General features: G+C 40.3%; 1 protein-coding gene across 1 annotated transcript in view; it reads left to right on the forward strand.

Annotated features, from left to right (window-relative positions):
* Window positions 1-22,736, forward strand: part of LHCGR (luteinizing hormone/choriogonadotropin receptor) — a 789,694-nt gene that overhangs the window by 265,301 nt on the left and 501,657 nt on the right. Inside the window, exon 2 of the mRNA XM_085609368.1 lies at window positions 7,369-7,443. Within this exon, the coding sequence (XP_085465494.1) occupies window positions 7,369-7,443 (75 nt within the window). The remainder of the gene's footprint in view (window positions 1-7,368; window positions 7,444-22,736) is intronic.

A 22,736-nucleotide genomic window follows, 5' to 3' on the forward strand; every position in this document is an offset into this window, starting at 1 on the left:
TTTACAAGCCCTAGGCACTCCTGGTGCACTGTACTAGGGTCTGACAGGTAAACCAAACCAGCCAATCATGGAATCACTAATTCATACATTAATTTACAATAGGGAGCACTTGCACTGTGGCACTGGCAGCAGTGGCACAGTGCCCAAAGCATCTAACACCAGCAAAAACACATGAGGCAACAGCAAAAAATGGAAGGGAGACCCACGCCAAGGTGCCAGGTCTAACAAGGACCGACACTGGTTTCAACGCGTCTCATTGCTACCAAAGATCTCCAGAAGATTGCAGTGGTAGATGACTGGCACGTGTGTCAACGCAACTCTACCCTGCCCAAAGGAAGCACCGCAATGAGATGACCTCCCCGACTTCGAGGGATCCTCTCAGCCCCATGACCTAAGTTGCTCACAGCTCCGTGCCCTAGAGCCAGTACCTTCCTGCCAGGGGCCCTGTCGGTCAGCTCCTGCACCACCTACCTGATCGCGATCTCCCCAGGACAATCCGACGGCGACAGACCCCCAATCGGATCCACAGCTGCCGACCTCAAGCAACCATGACTGTAACTGTGTTGGCCACCTGCTGAAACCTATTCCGCTCACTGCATCAGCTGACCACAAAGGTAAAAATGATCAGCAGTATCGACCGTCTCGGCAAAAGGTACTGACTACCGCACCATATGGATGTCCCTGTTCCCCACGACAGTGTTTGTCTAACCACTCGAAGACTGGAACTGTAAGGTGTATACTCGCTTGATACAGCCCTCAATTGATTTTCCTCCACAGGATAATCTTGAACTGTCCAAATATTGCACAGTTGACTTTTGATTGTGAAAAGTATCTGTAATTGAAACTTACCTTAGCAACAAGGTCTTGGTCTTAAAATAAAATACAAAGTATAATTTCTCTAGAACTGGTCTGGATCTCCTTCCTGAGTCATGCGTCCATTATTGGTCACAGTGGTGCAATAAATGTCTTACACTCCTTGGGGTTAGGCATATGGACTCTGCACACGATATACCATCTCTAGTGGCAGTATCATATACAGAGCCAGTTTCCTACATCCCCCCTCTGCAGCTAACATTTAAGGAAGGATTGAAAGTACGTACTTTGATTACTTTGACTCCCAGCTCCAGCCCCATCCCAGCTGCTGCTTCTGTGGCTAAGACATGAGAGTGAGAGGATGCAAAATGTTTTGGTAGAGAAAATTTTGGTTGCCAAGGAGAAGTGGTGGTTTGCTCAAGAACATTTATAAAATTCCCCCCAGACCTGGCCTGTTTGGGTGCTAATCTTTAAATAAACAAGGGAGACTGTGCTTGTTTTAAAAAAAACGTTAGCCACGGATTTGCAGTTCCTCCTTTGCAGCAAACATTTTTAAATAAATGTTTTTTTCCCTCGCACGGCCCCAGAGGACCATAGCACCAGGGTTAAAAGGTCAGGGTATTCATATCCTACCTCTTCTCTGTTTTTTTTAGCTTTTCGTTTGGGACTTGGCTGAGACCAAGTCCCAAAATGTCAGCCAACACTTCCTGGTTGAAGTGTTGGTAGCCAATCAGATCTCTGCACGAGATCATTTGCGGAGGGTTGCACCTCTAGGTATGCACATTTGTTTTTCTTTTAATAACTACAAAACTACTGAACATAGTCACACCAAATAACAAAAAATGATCTTTTTAGAGCAAGAGCTATCTGTCTTTCAAATTTGGTGCAATACTGTTCAGCCATTAGGGTGGTAGTCATGTCTAAAATCCCTAGAGAAACTGCATAGGGAAAACATGTTTTGTGACCCCTTCTTCTTCTCGGCCCTTACTTGACGAATCACCGCAAAAATTTCAAGACAGCAGAGCTGAAGTGAGCAGCAATCTAGTTTTGAAAACTTTGTGAAGATTCATCAAACGGTGCCAAAGTTATTAGCAAAACAAAAAATGTTTTTCCTATGGAAACTAGGTCCTAACTATAACTACCTACTGGCGACCACCATTAGGTAACATATATATATATATATGTTGACACTTTTAATAAACTATGTCGATAAGTAGAAATTATTTGATACAGTCAAATTTGCAATAAGAAATACTGATTTCATTGTGGAAAATTACCACAGGTCATAATTCAACTCCACTATACATCTCTTCTTTACTTGTTGTTGAACGTAGCCCAGGTTATGTGGGGTGACATAAGTAAACACCTTTGGTTTGTAACAGTCTGGTAATTATTAGCCCATTGAATCAAGCTTGCCAGTTATAAACAGGTACATTTTACAAGCCGGCAATGTAGCTGGGTATGTTCACTATTATGACTCTGAATTAATGCTTGTCTGCATGTACAAACCTTCAATGCTATGAAAAATAGTCATAGCAGCGATTTCCGACAGTCAAACAACTCCAGGCTGCACATAAAATGTGCAGTATGAATACAGTTTTGTAGCCGCAGAGTCTGCATATTTTTGTTGGCCAAGCATGTTCCTATTATGAGGATAGGTCTTTGGTCAGAAAAACACACATTTTGTAAGAAAGAAGTTTCAATGTGAGATTTTCAGAAAAGTGAACACCAGATAGGTTTTCTGACTGTTCGGATTGTATGTATTTATCACTATCCCCACATGCGTTTCATTTTTTGTGTTGCAAATTCATCTTTATTCGGTAGATGCAAGATAGATTTGACTGATGTGTTCAGTGTTTGCTTGAATTTGGATGATGTCGCTGCTGATGTCCATAAATTATGTAATTGGAGACTGTCTAAGGCTATGTTCAAATGGTTGTGCCATGTATTGTTTGGCTTTGATCTGGTTATTTCTTGCCAGATTACATTGTCTAATGAGTTATTTGGGGCATCCTTTAGTTTCTTACTAAAGCAAAAGGAACAAATGATGGGCGGAATGCTGAACAATGCAAACATTCACCCCCATGTCACAAGGATCTTGGTTTAATCGATTGTTCTTTTGCTCACCACGCCACCCAAGTTTGGACCCAGCCATATGCAAGTTAGTCTTGACCCTGCTACTCATGGGAGCAGTTCAGCCTGAACTGCGAAACCAGGTCCTCCCTGGACCAGAAACAAGCATCCTGGGACTAGTTATAGGGCATCATACATCATCAGCCAGGCTAACTTGAATCTAGTGGCACACTGAGCATGTGGCCCATGTCTGGGCATACCATTTCCACTTAGCGCGACAAAAGCAAAAGGAACAAATGATGGACGGAATGCTGAACAATGCAAACATCCACCCCCAGTCACAAGGATCTGGGTTTAATCCATAGTTTTTTTGCTCACCACAGTTTGGACTCTGTCGTATGCAGATCAGTAGTGATCCTGCTCCTCATGGGAACAGTCCATCCCGAAATACCAAGCCAGGTCCTCCCTGGACCGGAAACAAGCATCCTGGAACCAGTTTCGTGGCATCACCCCACATCAGCCAGGTTAGCTTCAATCCAGTGGCACTGGGATGGTGTGGTGAGCAAAAGAACGATGGATTAATATTTGTGACTGAGGGTGAATGTTTGCATTGTTCAGCATTCTGTCCATCATTTGTTCCCTTTGCTTTTGTTGCCCTAAGTGGGAAGGGTATGTCTACAAGTGGGTCCCGTGCTCACTGCGCCACTGGATTCAAGCTAGCCTGGCTGAGGAGGGGTGATGCCCTGAAACCAGTCCCAGTATGCTTGTGTGCGTTCCAGGGAAGACCTGGCTTGGCAGCTCTGGCTGGACTATTGCCATGAGGAGCTGAGTCAAGACTGATATGCATATGGTTGGGTCCAAACTGTGGTGGCGTGGTGAGCAAAAGAACAATGGATCAAACCCAGATCTTGGTGACTGGGGGTGACTGTTTGCAATGTTCAGCATTCTGTTCCTTATTTGTTCCTTTTGCTTTTGTCACCCTAAGTGGGAAGGGTATGACCAGAACTGGGTCCCGTCCTCACTGCGCTACTGGATTCAAGCTAGCCTGGCTGATGAGGGGTGATGCCCCGAAACCGGTCCCAGGATGCTTGTTTCTGTTTCAGGAAGGATGTGGCTAGGCAGTTCAGGTTGGACTGTTCCCAGGAGGAGCGAGGTCAAGACTGATTTGCGTAGGGCTGGGTCCAAACTGTGGTGGCGTGGTGAGCAAAAGAACGATGGCTCATGTTTGCCTTGTTCAGCATTTCGTTCATCATTTGTTCCTTTTGCTTTAGTTTCTTACTAAGTATAATAAATGTCCTTTCCGGGCTAAATGCAGTTTAATTAGCCCCAATTCTAAGAAAATGTGTGCCTGAGCAGCTTTAACAAGGGTCTATATGCATTGACTTTTATTACGTAAAGTATACTGGCTTCTTTTCCGCATAAGATCTCTGTCCCATATGTTATTGTGGGTTTTAGTTTTGCTTTTACACTCTTCAAAAGTTGCCTTTTTCTTTTAGAGCTTATCCTTTTAAAACTGGATGTTAAAAAATTGGCCTTTGCTCATAAAGATTGGAGCTTATCTTTCTAACTTTTTTTTTATCAAAGGTGAATCTAAGGTAAGTTTATGCCTCCACAGATTCTATTTTGTTTCCTTTACAGAAAATGTTCAGCTTTTTCTTTTATGAGAGCCGAGGACTATCACCTTTATTTTCTTCATATTTATCTTCATGTGGTTGATAGTAATGTATACATTGAGTGCTAAATGTAACCTCCGTAAACCTATTTCAGTTTGATTCAGCATGTTAATGTCATCAGCATATTGCAAGCTTGGGAGTAATAGATGAGCAAATCTCTGTGAAGGAGAGTTCTCTTTGCTAGTTGTGTCATTTAAGTCGGAAATATATAGATTCAAAAGCAGGGGAACCAAAACACATTTTTGGTTTAAACTGTCACCTGTGGATATTTTCTGAGACAATGTGTATCCTTCTATCAGCTTTACTTGAACCCACGTGTGTGAATGTAACAGTTGTATCGCTTGTAACAGATTTGGAAGAATGCCCCTTCGTTCAGTTTGGACAATTACATATTTCACGATAGTGTATGAAACGGCCCATTTAGATCAGCAAAACAGGAATTGATAAAGATTTCTTAGTCCGAGAGTCCTCTAATAATATAAACAAGGCAGTGATTTTGGTAATAGTACCAACTCCAGTCTAAAAGCCTGTTTGATTTAGTATGATGATGTTTTTTCCTGAGACAACGCTTCAAAGTCTACTAACAATAGACTTGTGAGGTATGTAGCCTCTACCTACAGTAGAGCTATCAATCTGTAGTTCATTGGATCATCCGAGGGGTGGCGGGCATTTTTGTATACTAGATGGATTATGGACCTTCTCCATGAGTCTGGAATCTTACTTCTGGGCAAACAGTGCCTACAGTGCCTAAGTTACACCTATGCCATATAATATTAATGTCCCATGTGCTCCCAGTGGTCAATTTTGCATTTTAGTTGTGAAGGTCTGATGTAGCAAGCAGTAAGGGCCTTAGACATTCATCAATGTATAAGTGATTAGAGCTAAGCTTACCAGATTTTCTCTTGGTCCCTTGCTCTGCAGACGACCATAGGCCGATATGTTTCGGTTTACTTAATACCACATCTTTTTAAGAACATTCTTTTTGCTGCTTCTTACAAGCAGTGTTAAAAATAAAGAAATTCAATTAAAGAATAGATTTCTTTCAAAAGTAAAATGATATTCTAATGGGCAATGAGGTTTCTAATTTTGTTACATTGTATGATAATAAAGACAGTATTTAAAAAAAGAATCAACTAAGCAGGTTTGAATTGCAAAATCATTGCCACTTGCTCAGAATTGGTTGGATACTAAATTTGATGCTGTCAAAACTCCTAAAATTAGACTCTAGCACAAGAAATACTACCGGCATATATAAGTTTAGCAATAAAAATACTAAATAAATAATGAAAAATAAATCAGAGAATCATCCTATAAAATAATTATTATATCAAGAAGCTGCATTCAATTCGAGTTGAATTATGGATCAGTATACATTTTTTACCCATTATTACTTATATAATCACTTTTTTCCCACCAATTTATTCATGTGAAAAACACAAATCTTCCTCATTTTCTAATTGTAGGCTAATGTATGTATGTTGGCAGCATAGATCATTAATAAGCAATGGATAACTGTGGTAGTAAAGTCAGTACATTATTGTTGAGGGTGAATGACATTGTAATTGTGGTGGCTTCGTTTTGCAGAGGTAACAAACTTCACAACATTGTTCATCATCTTGCAAAATGTTGGCCTCTCGACAGAATTTCCCAGCAGAAAAAAAGCTTGTTTAGAACAGATTTTTATCTGCAAATGCTTTTTATGTCATAGACTGTTTAAGCTGACTAAGGAGATTTTGCTAGTTTTTAGTACTGAACTTCATTTTGCAGGAATTTTCACCAATTGGTTAAAAAAAATATCCACCAACTTTGTGTAGTTGGTGACGATGGTCTAGTTTAAAAGAAAACTTAGGAAATATCAAAAACCCATAATACTTTTGAACATGTTCTCCTATCAGCCTGTTAAAATAATATGTCTGTTTGTATTTAATACTCTTTGTTGTAGAATAAGCTGTTTCTCTCTCTGTTAACTGAGTGTGTATATTCACCATTATTGAAAATCTGCATAACATTGATAATCGATGGATCATAGTACATACACCTAAGAATATCCCTACAGTGGCGAGAAATAGGGTGGCGTGAGAGCAGGGAGCAGGAGATCAGGAGACATAGCGCCGTTGTTGCAATGTTGTTATATCTTATGGCAGTACTCTCAAAATTCAATAAAATGGTTTATAGAAAAAAATCCATATAGTGAATAAGAGGGAGAACAAATACTTGACTCAATGAAGCCTTCGCATAGACTTTCTCGAACGGAAGCAATACACGACATATAGAATTGTAGATCATTGTGCGTCAATAATGGGACTTTCTTCCAATGAGGGGTTTAAAGTGTCATCATAAACAATAAGAGCAAAGTTCAAGATTTCTAAGATGTCCCTTGAAACCCTAAAGTATTACACCCTTTGATTCAGTTTCAATTGGATGCCAATAAAAAATACCCTCTGCTCTAACATATCAGCCAACAGCATATGCAAATATTATCTCTAGAGAAACCAAATGATGATGTTTGAAATAAATCAGCGTGCACAGATATGTTTTACAAGTGTGCATTTTATTCTTATCTTTTATGCATTTAAATTGTATGAAATCATAATGGATTTATCTGCTTTTGTTTAAAGCAAAAATCAAATAAATCTACCTTTATCAACCTAAACATAACATTTCAAAGTCAATTTAAAATTATATTTTAATTTGACGGGGAAGCAAAAAGAAACAGAATGCCCTTCAGAGATACTTACAATGCACCTTATTCAACTGCAAACAATGCCGAAGGTGGAAGTATTTTTAAGTCCTTTCTTTCTTATTCCAGGTCTTTTACGCACATTTCTGTCAAAGTAATTCCATCAAGAGTGTTTAAAGGAATAAGTGAGGATGTCGCAACAATGTGAGTTGTTAGCATGCTTCATTAAGTTTGATCAAATTCTATTAAAGCTTTATATTGTAAACACTAATAGTAATTTCCTTTGCACAGAAAAATGTCACCATTGACTCTGCTCAAAGTATGTATATCTGTTCTAGAAATACTAAGAGAATGTCCAGAGTGAGGATAAAAACAGTGATTTAGAATTCTTTATTCATAGTAATATATGTAATGTAATTTAAGAATGAACATTGTTTATATTTTATTATGGACCCGATAGATTGTACATTATAAACTGTTCTTTGCAGATGGTTTGTGGTCATTAAACAATGTCCCTCCTCCTCATCACAATATTCAATTGTAGGAATGACATGAACATCACTCCCAAGAGAGACATCCTGATGCATTTTTAAAACAATTTAATTACATTTACCTCTTTCCTCTTCTATGTATCCCTCAGGGGTATGCCACTCCATTACTTCTCTTTTTGCTTTTTCTGGCCTCCCTTAGATGTCTCTGAGGTGTAGCATCATGTTCAGATTTGTAAGTGGAACCTTTGATAGTAGTAATAGAAAAGCTTTGTAGTAGTCAGAGGTCTCTATCCCCGTGAATTAGAGGTTGAATTCACTTTATAATGATTTCTCTGGATTACCACTCTCTGCTGAGTTGACTGATTTAATTTTTTATGGATTTTTGTGTTCTTTGAAAGACCCTCACCGACTCTCCTAAAATCTAAGACCAGACTAATTCATTGGATGATGACAGACGTGCTTCACGGCTCTGGAGGCTGTTTTACAGTGTTTTTTTTTATTTCCTGGTCCAATTTGAAAGGAATTTGTTTTTATAAAGGGGCTCGCAAACTTGATTCCGTATACATAAAATACGTTTTCAACTAAAACAAAATCACACCGTGATCCTTGAAATCTCAGATTTGGCAAGCTTCTTTCAGTTATAATCAATCAGCCATTTCTACATGGCAAATATATTTGCATACATCACTTGCAGGGTTATCTACAGCTGCCATTTAGCACCAGGATTCAACTAACAGCAGTTTTAAAAGTTTACTTAAAGCTAGCTTGACAAGATTGAGATTTTGTATCAATTGAAAAATATAAAAATAAAATTATATCCTGAGCTCTTTTAAGTCATTATTTTCCCAACCTTATTTGTGTCAGCTTCTCAAATAGATCTATAATTTTAAGATGCAGTCTTTTATGAATCACGCTTATATATTAAAATCCGGTTGGAGGAACAATCTGAATTTCATTTAATAATGTTGCCATCTTTGCCTTGCTGAAGATGATAGTACAAGACATCCTGGGTGCTTCTGCCAATGGCTTGCTCATGATTAAAATAACAGTAAGACAGCTGCTTGCTTTAAAGGACAAAATATGTAACTATGGGGGTGCACTGTTCAATTTATAGTGTAAATTTGAAGTTAACAGACTACACAAAGATGACTGTATTGCGGCATTTATCTCATTGTTGCACGATGAGTTTAAACATAGGTTTGGCTAACTTTTGTGTTTTTCTAAATTTGAGAAAAACACAGCTGGGTCTGAGGTCTGTTTTAAAATAGGGCTCAAAAATACATATATTGTATGAAAAATGTGTTTAAGAATGGATTTATATGTCTTTACATGATAAATAAAATACACTGTACTCCACTTCCATGGGATGGGGTAGACAGAGAGTTTAAGTTTCAAGTTAGGGGTCAGGGTTGATGTTTGACCCCTTTCTTATGAGGAGACCAAATGCAGCCTACTATCCTGGCTTTGGTAGCAAAGTGGGTTTCTAATAAATCTTTGGCTTTAAAACATTCAAAATTACCCTAGGGATTGACAGTTTTCTTTTCTATTAAGTTATGACTATGGAAGTAGTTCCCAGTAGCAACCGTACTTCCTGTGTTAACAAATTAAGTTTCCTAAATTTAGATTAGATTTATTCAAGTGTAGTAGTGATAACCAGACTTTCCTTTTTCCCTACTTTCTTTCACTGTGGGCCGATTTGACTAAATATAATATGGCATGTGGTGCCCGCGTGGGACACACATAAGGAAATCCACCGCACTTGATGAATTTGAAATCCAAAAGCATTTATTGAAGGCACTACACAGCAACGCTGACATATTCAGACATAACCAGTCTTGGTCAAAGTTGGTGAGCCAGTTTTCTATTTCATAATGTATACAATTTACCCATCCTGCCTCCAAGGAAGCATTCTGGGACATGTAGTTAACAATGTCTTTGCATTAAAAACAAATTTGATTATACATAATGTTTCACATCAGAAGCATACCTACATTTATATTCGTTTGACATCTTTGATATTGTTACTGGGAATAGGCCCATGCTGACTAAAATACAGCCTTCTCAATTAATAGCCCGTCAAAATGGCTTTGTCCCTTTACATATCGAATTGCTCAACCAAGAGACCCATTTGTCAATCAATTCGGCAAGTACATTTATATCATGACTATTAAACAAAATCTCTCAGCCAAATTTATTTGACACACATTAAATCATATGAGATGTGAAATAGAAACCGGGCTCACCAATCGTGTCCAAAACAGGTTTGTTCAAAACGCTTCGCTGCTGCAGTGTTGTGCCTTGAACAAATGCTTTTAGATTTAAAATTCACAGAGTGCTGTGGACGTCCTTGTATTAAATTATGGGAGATTTGCACTGTGTCCCACATATGCACCACCAGCAAGTGCATGGCACCATTGAAGACCACATTGAGAGTAATGAATTCACATGCAGCGCCTGGCTTCTAAGGACTGCAGAGCCATACCCAAAGGGTTGAGCGCTGCACAGACATTATGGGAGGGTCCTGTCCGAATGAGAGATCTCCCTGACATAAGGAACACGCATTGGTACATGCATTAGGTTTCGCCTTTGTGATTAATAATAAGCTGTCTTTAGGTTTCGCCTGCATGGCGCTTGCGCAGTGCTTGTTCAATCGCTTGAATTTAATATATCTTGAAAAAGGGGGCACTTATAAGTTCCCAATGCAGAATTACTGTGTTCATTCACAATTGAGTGGAGTATTTATTTTGTTAACGTCCCCTGGACACATGCATTTACAATACTTCCACTAAAGCTGTTCACACTGTTTAAGCTCCACTCACTGTCAAGATAAGATCTCTTCCCATTGAAAAGTTAGACAGCTTCTAACAGTATGCTGGAAGGTTTGCTTTTTACTACTTTGTTGTGTAAAGCAGATGCTTTAGAACGTTTGTGGCATTTCCCATTCTCGCCTCAATACCTTTCTTTGCACTTTGTAGTCATTATCTGATTGATTTTTGGTCATTATGCTCAAATTTTAAATGTTGTAGTAAACATTGCATGTTAAAAATAAAGGTAATATACAAGAGCTATGCTATATTTTACTACTAAACAGGCAGACACAAGGGCAGTTACCTTGCAAACAGCAAGGTCATGATCTGAATGGTACAGCAGGTGCAGTAGCACCGGGCACAAAAGTTGTCAGGACTTCTCTACACACATAATATTGCTATATTTGACTACTAAACAGGCAGTCACAATTGTAGTTACCTTGTAGTTAAATGGACTTGTTTTGAATGGTGCAGCATGTGCAGTGGCACCAGGGCCAAAAGCTCTAGGGACCCCACTAAACCCAGGTTATTGCTAAAATGTAAATCTAAACAGGCAGACACAACTGCAGTTCCCTTTCAGACAACAGGGTCATGATTTCAATGGTGCAGCTGGTGAGTGACACCAGGACCAAAAGCTCCAGGCACCCCACTAAACACGGATTTTTGCTATATTTTACAACTAAACAGGCAGTCACAAGTGCAGTTATCTTTCAGGCACTGGGGTCATTATTTGAATGGTGCAGCAGGTGCAGTGGCACCGGGGCCATAACTCCACTAAACACCAACTATTGCTATATTTTACTACTAAACAGGCAGTCACAAGTGTAGTTATCTTGCAGGCAACAGGGTCCTTACATTTGTAAGCACAGTCAGTTGTAATTACGAAGATCTCCATCAAATTAATATAAGGGGTTTGAAAGATTAAAGAAAGAATCGACAATGCATTAGGGTAGTATGGCATATACTAATATTGGCACTTAGCTCAAATTGAAATTGTATCCATCATCTTTACTCAAAATAATTGAAAAAGAACCAAGGGCATAAAATGCTTGGATTCGTACTAGTGATTATGTGATACAATAAAAGACACCATCAACACCTGCACCGAGCCGAAAGTTCAAAGGAGGCAACTTTGTGAAAGGAACAAAATAATAAAGATACATATGGTGAATTCCCCACTACCCAAGTGGTGTGTCATGCATCAGGCTCAATGCCGTGGTGAAATTGAAGAAGCATTGAAATTGGAAAATACATTAAACCCAATTATATTAAAAGATTGAAATCAATGTTGACATCAATAACAATTTTTGTTTTTTTAAATGCTAAATCGATAACTACGAGCAATGGTTAAACTACATATCCCACAATGCCTCATTACGCGTTAAGTGGGTAGTCATGCATAATTTGAAAGAAAAATTGAACTCAACCAACAGTGATCAAGACTGCAATGGTCGAAACACATTGGTGATGGTGGCAATGAAATAAAATTGCTTAAAATGGAATCCCTCGAGTGCTACGTATATCTTACTACCCCTAACTATCCCTGAATGCCTTATTACCCCTTACTGTTGCAGGAATTCTGCTCAGAAACAAAACTATGCTTGGGACTATAGAACATCGGCATGTAGGGACTGAATCACCATACTACCTCAGTACCTATGACCCTTAGTCCAGCTAGCTATAGTGCCTCACTCGCCCTCCTAACCTTACCAGAAAAACAAGTGAGTTGGCACACTAGAACACAACACTCTCGACCCTCTCAGGGATCGCGGTAACAGGACACACCCTTTTGCTTTCTCACTCGTCCACAATGATATAAACAAGAGACGCAAAGGAAGTTTAGAATATTTATTTAAACAATTGTGTTCTAAAATGCAGTATTCGTGCCACAATTCGAAAACAAATGCGTATCAAGTGTCATGGTATAAGACAGATTTAGCTTAAGCCCCCTGTTTGTCTACCGAAGCTAGATAATTATATTTAAAAGATTTCTGGGATTAGTGCGTACTCTGTACTTGAGCATACACAGATGGACGTCCTACATCTCAACAGATGCAGCAATCCCATCCCAGTGTGTGTTTTCTTAAACTCTTGTGCTTAGTTATATGACAAAGTGTGTGTGCTCACAATCAGCAGCTGCGTACTCGTGTTATATCTAGGTGCTAGTCTCCGACCAGAAAGAATAACATGGGGCTTTGTTGTTTGACAGTGACTAGAGTTTTCAGACTAAATCTCAGGAAAAGAACAGAACGAGAAAACATATACAGGTTCCATGTGAAAGTACAATGTGGCACAAATGCAAGCGTGCTTACATAGCAACATGTGCAAAAGTAAAGATGGCTTACAACATGCACAATTAGGCTAACAGGGGAAACCACAACAGGCCATTCTTGAATCCCATTACACCCTTCCTTTGGTCAGGATAACAGCACTAAAGAGAATACCAAATATAATAAATGTAATCTGAAGGTAAACACACTCAAAACATAGTTTAGAATTCAAAGTAACTGAAAACGAATAGAAGATAATGCCAATTTGGGAATAAAATCAAATGATGGTGTTTGGGAGGAATCCATTGTGTCACTTGCCATCTCAAAGTCTAAAGACTCCATTAAGGAGTCTGATTCCGCACATGAGGATTGGTTGACCACCCATGTCACAAGCTTCAAAGAGCATATATAATCACCGGTCTCAGCAGAAGCTGAGACAGTTACTGGGCAACCTGCATCGATGTTAGCAAAGCCAGTATTCGGTGATCCGTGTGCCGATGCATAAGTGTCCTCAAAGGCTAGTGGCTCAAACTTCTCACTGTGAAGAAGTCGTAAACTCAAGGAACAGTTCTGAAAATGGGTCGCTAAGGGACTCATTAGTAGTCCAATTTCCAAGGTAGCAGATGTCTGCGAGGCCAGGCAAATATTCAGTGCCCATTGGAAGGGGCAACAGATACAGTGGAATATGGGTTAAACACAGGTAAACCAGGCAGGTTGAAATGTTAGGGACCAATCAAGATCCAGCTCGTTTAGTAAAAACATTCCAAAGATTGGAAGCATACATTCAGGTGCCGATTACGATCCGGCAAAAACCGGGTACGAACCGTCGGACGGAGGCTTTTTTCCGTCCGACTCGTACCCGGTCGTACAAATTTACAAACATGCAATCACGATTCGCACGGAAACACCATTTCCGTACGAGTCGTACAAAACACCGGCCGACGAAAAGATACATACAAATGGGATCCGGGGAATGCGCCGACGTGACGTCGGGACGCTCTCAGGCCGCGTTTCACGAACCAGGAATTACGATTCGAACCGACAGCAGTCCGGACGGCAATATTTTTACGGCACCCAAAAAGTGCCGGAAATGCGAAGTACGGCGCGAAACGACCAGAGTAGGTGGCCCGGTAAGCGCCGTACCCCCCCCAGCCCCCGCATGTACGCGCCGTACCCCCCCCAGCCCCCGCATGTACGCGCCGTACCCCCCCATTTCATTGCTTGAAAACCAAACCGCTGTATATGTATATATATATATATATATATATATATATATATATATATTTTAATTTGTTTATATTTTAATGAAAATCCTGATTACTTAAATGTTTAATTTTAAAATTGAAAATAGAGTATCATAATATTTCATAGTTAAATAATAAAAGTGCTATTTTTATGTTATTTTAACAATAAATTATATTTATATATATTTTTTAACTATTTTAAATAATTGAACATTATTTCCAAAGAGGTGTTATTTTAATTCCATACCTCCATTATTTTCTATAGGAGGGTGTTGCAGTACCAGTGGTAGGCCATTTGTGATGCTGGACTCACTACTGGGGTTTTTTTAGTAGTAGACTTGCACTTCGATTATGTGAGTAACAAAAAAGTACTCAGAAGTGTAATTTACCTTTGTAAATCAGGCTCCTAGTTTCTAACCACAGACAGATATACCTTCACTCACCAATGGAAATTTACCCAGCGGTTTGGTTTTCAAGCAATGAAGACAGTTGTGCATTCATAAAACGTGTGACAACTCCTTCCTGGTACAATCGATAACATTAGTGAAACAACAGGTGCAATCTGGAGAAACATTTGTCAAGGCTGGAACGAGAACATCCTCTCTCATTTCCTAGTCTTCCAATGCTCTTCGTAGCTACTCTCTGCAAAAATACAAGTTTAATTGTTAGTCACTGGAATCTATGCATGTTTTTGTGCTGCAGCCATGCACTTGCATGGTTTAAAACAAGATAGAGTTGATTTTGTTTGATAATTGTGTCTGAAGAGATCACATTTCCCATCTCTTGGCAATAAGTGCCAATCTTACCATGCAATATTGTGCAAATGCCCAGCCTCTTTCTGGAATTCATAATCCCTTTCTGCCTCCTAGCTCCTGCTTGGAGCCTTTCAAACATCTACAGTTCCTTCCCATATTTAGGCACATCGAACACAAGCTAGGTCCTGTGAATATTAGTAATATTAAAAAGAGAAAATAGACAATTACTGCTCCAAGGAGTCCCAGAGTCCACTTTCCCCAATTACATAGGTGGGCCCCTAACTGCTCCAAAAAACTTGGCCACCTTATTTTGTGCTCTTCCTATGATACCTTTGAAATGTCAAATATAAGATCTGTGTGTTATCGGGGATAAAAGTGCAACATTGCATTTTGATTATCTTATATACCCTGCCTTCCTTAACCAGGATCAAATCTAAAGCAATCATGTTTGCATGATTGTGCTGCGCATCATGATAATTTCTTCAGTAATATTAGAAAGTTATCATTAGTGAACCTCTCAATTAGTTTTGCTTGGTTTCTCAATTTTACTACATTTAAGGCTATACCTATTGGAGGGTTGATGGGTGAGAAAATATCCAAAGTGTCTATTTGGCATCTCTTCTCTCATGATAAATATGGATGTTCTTCAATCGTTTTGTATGATATATTTGTAGAAAAACCAAAGCTAAATAACAGGACCCACACCCTCCGACTGATAGTGAAAGGTAAACTCTTTTCCCAGACATGATACAAATCACTATAAATTAGCTTGTTGTAACAGATAAAATTCTCATGCATTTTAAAAATGTACATGCAGTTATTCTCACATACAGTTTTAGTTCCCTTGTGGGCTATGTAAAGAGTCCTTGCCCTCTCATGCCACAAATTCAGAACTAGGTGTGTTAGTAGCAAAGTATTCTCCCTTGATATTGGTTCATTATGAAATCACATTACCCCTTCCTGCAAATGTGGGTAATGTTTAGTATAGTCACAGAAGGGGTGGGTCGCACGGGAAGGGGGGTTAAATAATTATAAAAAACATACTTTTACCGGGTCCGTGTCTGCCTGCCTCCGAAGGAACAGGAAGCAGGCAGCCTCCCTCCCCTCCCCTAAGCCAATCACAACGCTGCAATGGCAGCCCCGTGATTGGTTAGGATGTCAACCAATCAGGCTCTTATGGAGAGGCCATTTTGTCCATGTAGGCTGCATGCAGCCTACAAGGAGAAAAGACAGTGTGTGCATGACTGGTTTGGTCGGCCCCTGAGGGCCGACCAAACAGTCAGCACCCTCAACAGTGGGCAAGCCACTCCTCCCCTGCCCTAGAGCAGGACCGCCCACCCGTCCGCCCCCAACCAAACCGTTCTGCTTTCTCACAGTGCGAGAACCAGAAACATAAAATGGTATTTATAATACCATTTTATGTTTCTGCTTCTCACACTGCGAGAAAACAGTGGGGCGACACTCCTCTGCCCACATGGAGAAGCTGCCCCTGTTTTAGTATTGTTCTCTCTAAAAACTCCTTTCCACTTCAGCAAACATGCATTGTACATCTTTAGGTATTTCAAAACTAATTTATTTTGGTCTCTCATTTAACTCTATTCATCTAAATTCTTGATCTCCAGTGAAAGATTCTGGGTACCTGTGAGTAAGCAAGGACAGGTAAATAACACATGACAACGGAAAAGAAAGAGGTCACTGTGCATAAATAACTTCCTCTGCTAGACAGACAGGTATGTGAGTGCACATCCAACAGTTTGATACATTCATAGTCAAGTACTAAGTCTGAAAAAGCTAGACCATTGAATCTTTTCTTTTCATTTTGAGAAGAAGTGTGCATATTTTTATCATTTCTTTCCATCCCGCAGAGTACCTGTAGGGTGGAGGACCTAACATACCCTACTAGATGAATCAATAGCATCAGCAAGGAGAATTTCAGTACAATCGTACAGGTAGCAAATGCAGCACCGTTGATGAGGAGGATTATCATCTGCCCCTGACCCCAATTATGTTTTTCTTAGATTATTAAAATATATTTTTTTGCTGGCTTCTAATGACTCTACCATTTATCTCACCTGCTGACCCATGTTGCAGTGCCTGCCTGGAACAGTTCATTTTGGGAGTTTGGGGGTCTTTACCTTCCTCTTCTGGTGCTCTCACCTTCTTCGTGTGCAATGCATGCATCCAGGTCAACAATCCCTCACATTTCACAGCAGTGTTCATAACCAAGAGGACATGATAGGATCTTTCCGCCACGGCTACAAACAGTTTTTCTGTATATGGATTTTCATTAGAACCCAACCTCCAGGTTGCAAATTATGACATACAGCTGTCAATGGGTCCCGATCAGCCTGTTGAACCTGGCAAGACACAGAGTGCATCACATTAGATAGTTGCTTAGAATAGTCCATGATCAAGTCATTAGTTTTCCACAACAGAGCAGCAGTTGGTACCCCACGACCTCTTATTCATCTGCCCATTAGAGTTTCATGTGGAGGCAGTCCTGTTTTTAGGTCTCGCCTGACCCAGCGCTTGCGCTGGTCTGGCGAGACTTATTGAGAGGGCTCCAAAAAGTGCTACCAGGCCAGCCTAGAGCTACAGTGCATGTGCGCGGGCGCGCGTACCGCGCTTTACCGCAATTACTTTCACTTACGCGGCCGCAAGGCCACTTTGATGTTTGATCGTGATCACTTTGCATAGCCAATAGGTCTCGCTTTTGGTTTTGGGACCTTATAAGTATTTAGTTATGCAACTGTTGCATGGCTGAACACTTATAAGGTCCCAAAGGCGAGACCTATTGGCTATGCCAATGCTTGTTCTGTTTGGGATGCATCAGATGCTCATGAGCACCAGTGGAAGATTTTCAGGCCACTTCAAGGTGGTGGGGCACACAGTTGTGCCAGCTAGTCCTTTTCCACAGGATCCACTCCCCCTCCATGCCAAAGGCTAGGGGATATAAGCAAAATGCAATCTCTGAGTGGTCTCACATATTCATTTCATTATTTCATTCTTGAAATGTCCATCCTATTCACTTTCTATGTACATCGGTAATCCATACTGTGGAATCAGCTGCATCTGTAACAGTTTTGCCATGGGAATTGCATCTTATCTGCACATCAGCTAGGCCTCTACCTATCTGGAAAACATGGACATCATAGTCAGGACATTTGGTAACCCCTGCAGGCAGGTAACTCTATAAATTCAAAATACAGTCTCAAAAATATCCTGTAAGCTTAACAAGCAACGTGGCTACTATATATGGCCAATGGACAATCAAGGATGATTTCTTGTAGTTGTTTCTTATGAGAAACACACAGGCACTTTGAGTAATTTACAAAGTTGTTCTAATCCATTTGCTTGTGGTTTTGCTTCACTGGGGACACCGTGCACATTATTGCACTATGATTAATGATTGTGTTATTAATATTATAGTATTTGTGTGCCAAGGGATACGAAAAATGTAATAGCAAAATAACTAGTATGGCGGTTTTTTGTGTGAATGTTTGTTGAGATTCTATTATTACAGCCTTGCATGCATGGGCCTAATTAGCCTGCCAAATACTTTATTCTCATAAGTGATACCTAGGATAGCCATTGTTTCTAATAAGCATTTATACCCTGTCTCATGGATTTATGGGCCGCTCTTGTAGCTCTACAAAGTTGTACATTGTCCAAGCAGGATTTCAAAGGAATGTGGTACAGCCAATGTCACAGGATACCTTAACAAGTATAATCAGGCTGTTGAACCAGAACCACTGCATCTGCAACGGTTCTTATTCACCCCAGGAGAGCTACCGGTATGGGGTGCAATGAAACTGAAAAATATGCAACTGGGACTTGTCAGTCACTATGGTGCTGCATTAGTACAGACAATTAGCACACTTCTTTCACCATGAAGTAGAAGAAAAACATATTTGTCCTAATCAGGCATTCCTACAGCAGGAAATGAACACTAAGTATGTTTCAGCTCCTTTGACACGCATCTGACCAGGGCCCCGGGGCAGAGACATTGTTCTGTGTCCAGCGCTGAAGAGGTGGAGCTAAGAGTGAGAAGTTTGGGATCCACTGGAGGCTGTATCCTACCATAACAAGGAAACCTCTCACTTCTCTAACTGTAAAGCAATCTTTATTTTGGCATTGCGCCATAAAAGACAGAAAGCAAATAAAAGTACAAAATGTTATATAAAATCCACCAATAAATTAAGATTATCATCCTTCTCCATGTTCATTAAAACATTTAAAATTATAAAAAGCCTTTAAAAATTAGATTAACACAACTTCACTTAATGATTGTACACACGTGTGTTTGGAAATGTCAGGGCAGTTACTCTCAAATAGGCGATTTAAAAGCACATATCCCGTCCATATCCTAAACAAGCAATATAAATAAAAAATTTCCAGACTTTAATCATCAAATATACGGAGCAGGCTCTAGGTCTAAGTTTTAAAGAGAGCGTGAGTATTTTGTTCCAATATTACCATTCGTGGTTCCAGGTGTCTTGATCAGCTGAGGCAGGGAGGATGAACTTCTTCCTAATACACCATATTGTGAATAAATATTTTGACACTGCAAATACAATATGCTGGCTTGTGTCCGTTTGAAGTAATCTCAAAGCCCTCGTGTGCTGGGCAAAACCCAAATTCCTACAAAAAGTTCTAATCCGTTTTGACCTGGCCAGTCTGTACTCTGGACAAAATAACATAACTTCCCACGGTTTTAGTAGACCTACCACAGCTCTGACATACCTGGTCATCTCCACCATAAGAGGAAGACCATTTGTAGTCGAAAGCACGCAAGTGCAGTGACCCATCTCTAAACTGTAGGTACAGCTTTCCAGCAAGAGTGAGCTCTACCTCGTCCATGAACGTTTCAGCTTTGTATTGGGCCTTGTGCTGTAAAAACCCATCTGTCAATGCACCCATGGACTGATATCGATTCTGTTCTGGTCTATAGTGATACTGGAGGAAAATCTATTGAAGATTACCTCCACCTTCTGTTGAAAAACACTTGTTAGCTCATTGCAGAACGCCTGGCTACTACCTGCTGATTTCCTGGTGAAGAAAGTTTAGAAACAATTTCAAACAGTGCCTTACTTGATTTACTGGCAGATTTAATTTGCTTAGAGAAAAATTTGGATTTTTCAGTCAATAGGATTGTTTTGTATTGTGCTATACTTTGCTTATATTTATTTCTCTATCAGGCAATAAGCTCTCCTCCAATTTTGCTCCTGTCTGCGGCACCCTTGTTTAGCAGCCCTTAAACTGTCATTAAACCAAACATGGTGCCGAGGACTTGCTCCTGACAGATATTTTGGTGTTTGCAGTAGTTAATTAATTAACTGAAGCTTTCAGCCAGACCAAAAAACATAACATGTTTATTTGCAAAGCGCACATTCACCTGTAGACCTCTTGATGCGGAATAACAGTTGCTTATTGTAACCCAACTCAATTTTATCGACCTCAGAAGGATAAAAGGCTGAGTGGACCTGCTGGGATTTGAATCTGTGACCATGAGGTTGAACAAAGGCCCCTACAGTGGATGCATTCGTCCACTAAGTCACCAGACCCGGCTGAAAACCAGCAAGAAGAGCGCTCAGCTCCGAGGCTTGACTCTTATGCCAGGCATGAGAAACAAAAGATTTTCCAATGGCAGTGGGAAGTTTACCGGCAAGTTTAATATTCCAATATACTACCATATGATCTAACCAAGTAATGGGAAGTTTAGTAGGGGAAGTGAGGGTAGGATTGTCAGTAAAAATTCCATCAAGTGTATGGCCCATCTGGTGAGAAGGGCTGGACCTGCATCTCTTGAACCCAGAGTGACTCCAAGGGCTAGTTGGCTGGCCTGCTGATCTGAAGCCTCAGCGAAACAACAGGTTTCCAACAGCCTGTGAGGATTGGACCCGTCACAAAGAGCCGCATCACCTTCGTAGCTGCATCAAAACCACCGCTGCACAACGCATCCTCTGCACAGGGCCTCGCATCTCTCCTCAATGGCAGCCTCAATGGCAACAACGGCCTCCAAATTGCAGCCTCGCAGCTCTCTGGAACCGAAACATAACCCCGACTGCATGCTGTATCCTTGACGCTGGACTTCACCGCAAATCCAGTCAATGGGATCCTCGAAGACAATGCTGACCCTTGTATCGCAGCCTTGCCACATCTTGGAAGCAATGCATCGCCATGGCTGTGTGGTGCATCTTTAACCTGGAGCCTTGCAACACTCCGCAAACCAGGATTTTAGGTACTTTTTTCAGGGGGCCTAACTGGGTCCCTGTAGCAGATCTACAATCTATCTGAACTTCTGACTTTGTCCATGTCTGGAGTGACTAGATCTCTGTGGTTGGCACTTTGTGCTTTTTGGTGCTATTTTCACTAAAATCTTTAAACTTGCATATCTTCGGTTCCACTGATTGGCTTTTTGTTGTTTTTGTCTTGCTTTATTTATTAAAAATTACTGTAGTATCCTAACTTGGTGTGGAATCTTTTTTTTGTTGGTGTTTTCACTTTATTACTGTTTGAAGTGTTGCACAAATACTTTACACATTGCTCTTAAGTTAAGCTTTACTGCAATGTACCAAGCTACCAGGGGACTGAGCCAGGTGAATGTAGGTTTGTTTTGTACCTCACCCTGACAAGGATTGTGGTTGCTACTTGACCAGGGCTTAGACCCCAGTCAACCAACAACCCAATTTCTTACAGAAACCTTATTTCCACTTAGAGCCAAATGATTCATCAAAGTGATAGAGTCCCATTTACAGGCCTCCATGGTAGGTGAACTGACTAGCAAATCATCATTCTATTGGTTCAGATCCATGTATCAGGTCAGATCAAAGGATGACATGCAGAGATACTAAATATTTATAATGCGCTTGAGAGAAAATGTATAACAACTCTGTATTCTCCTGTGGGATTCTTTCGCAACTAACGACCACATTCAGTAATCTGAAAGCAAATAAAAATATTGGTTGTCCTCTTGTAATGGTATGAAGAAAAATACAGAACTCAAATCAACAATACACCAATCTGCTGTGGCGGGATCTGAGAGAAAAATCACAGCCGGGTTCAAACGAAGAGTTGAACTAGGGACCACTATGTAATTGACAGCCCTTAAATCTTGGACCATCCTCCAAGAAAGGCAGTCAGCTTTTCGCACACAAAGAAGTGGATTGTTACAGGTAATCAACTCTATTCTTCTACGTTGCCCTCTTGTAATAAATCTTGTATTGCTGGCTCAGTTCCTGTCTCTACTTGTGGGTGCAACTTGCATTGGGAAATTTGCAACAATCTTGCACCCACCTTCAATGTCACCTGAACCGGTTGGGCATTGTACATTTTACAATATCTCCACCTTTCTTTGACCAGAGCTCAACAGGAACAGTATTGCCAAAATCCTCCAGCATTTTACTTGACTCCAGAGAAGGGACTTTTTGAATCATCATCACTTTAAAACTTTCAGGGTCTCTTGTCTGTATGAACGCACCGTCAGGGGTACAATACACAGTAGAATTCATTTTACAGAAGAGGTTTCTTCCCAACAAATTCACAGGACTGGTGTAAATGATCAGAATCTCAGTAATAGGCCTTAAAGTAATAAGAACAAGGTTCTAAGTGGGATGAGTAATAATAGAATTGGAAATACCGACTGCTTACACTATTATATCAAGATGGGTAGTTGGGAAATTCCTATAGATCTTATGGCAGAACATGCAGGCCCGGTATCAACCAATAAATTTAAAAGATGACCATTCACTCTCCCTTCTGCGTAAGGTCCTTCTTGATTAATTGGTTGCCCATCTGGCCCAGTAGCCCTCTCAGCAGATACTCTGGTTCAACCCATTCAAGTAAATGCATTTCTGGAATATCACTTTTGCCATCAGACCCTGTTACCTGATCCTCAGAGCCCCCTCTACTCCATTCCTTCTTCAGTCTT

The sequence above is a fragment of the Triturus cristatus genome, chromosome 6 (assembly GCF_964204655.1).
Source record: "Triturus cristatus chromosome 6, aTriCri1.1, whole genome shotgun sequence".
Taxonomy (NCBI): domain Eukaryota; kingdom Metazoa; phylum Chordata; class Amphibia; order Caudata; family Salamandridae; genus Triturus; species Triturus cristatus.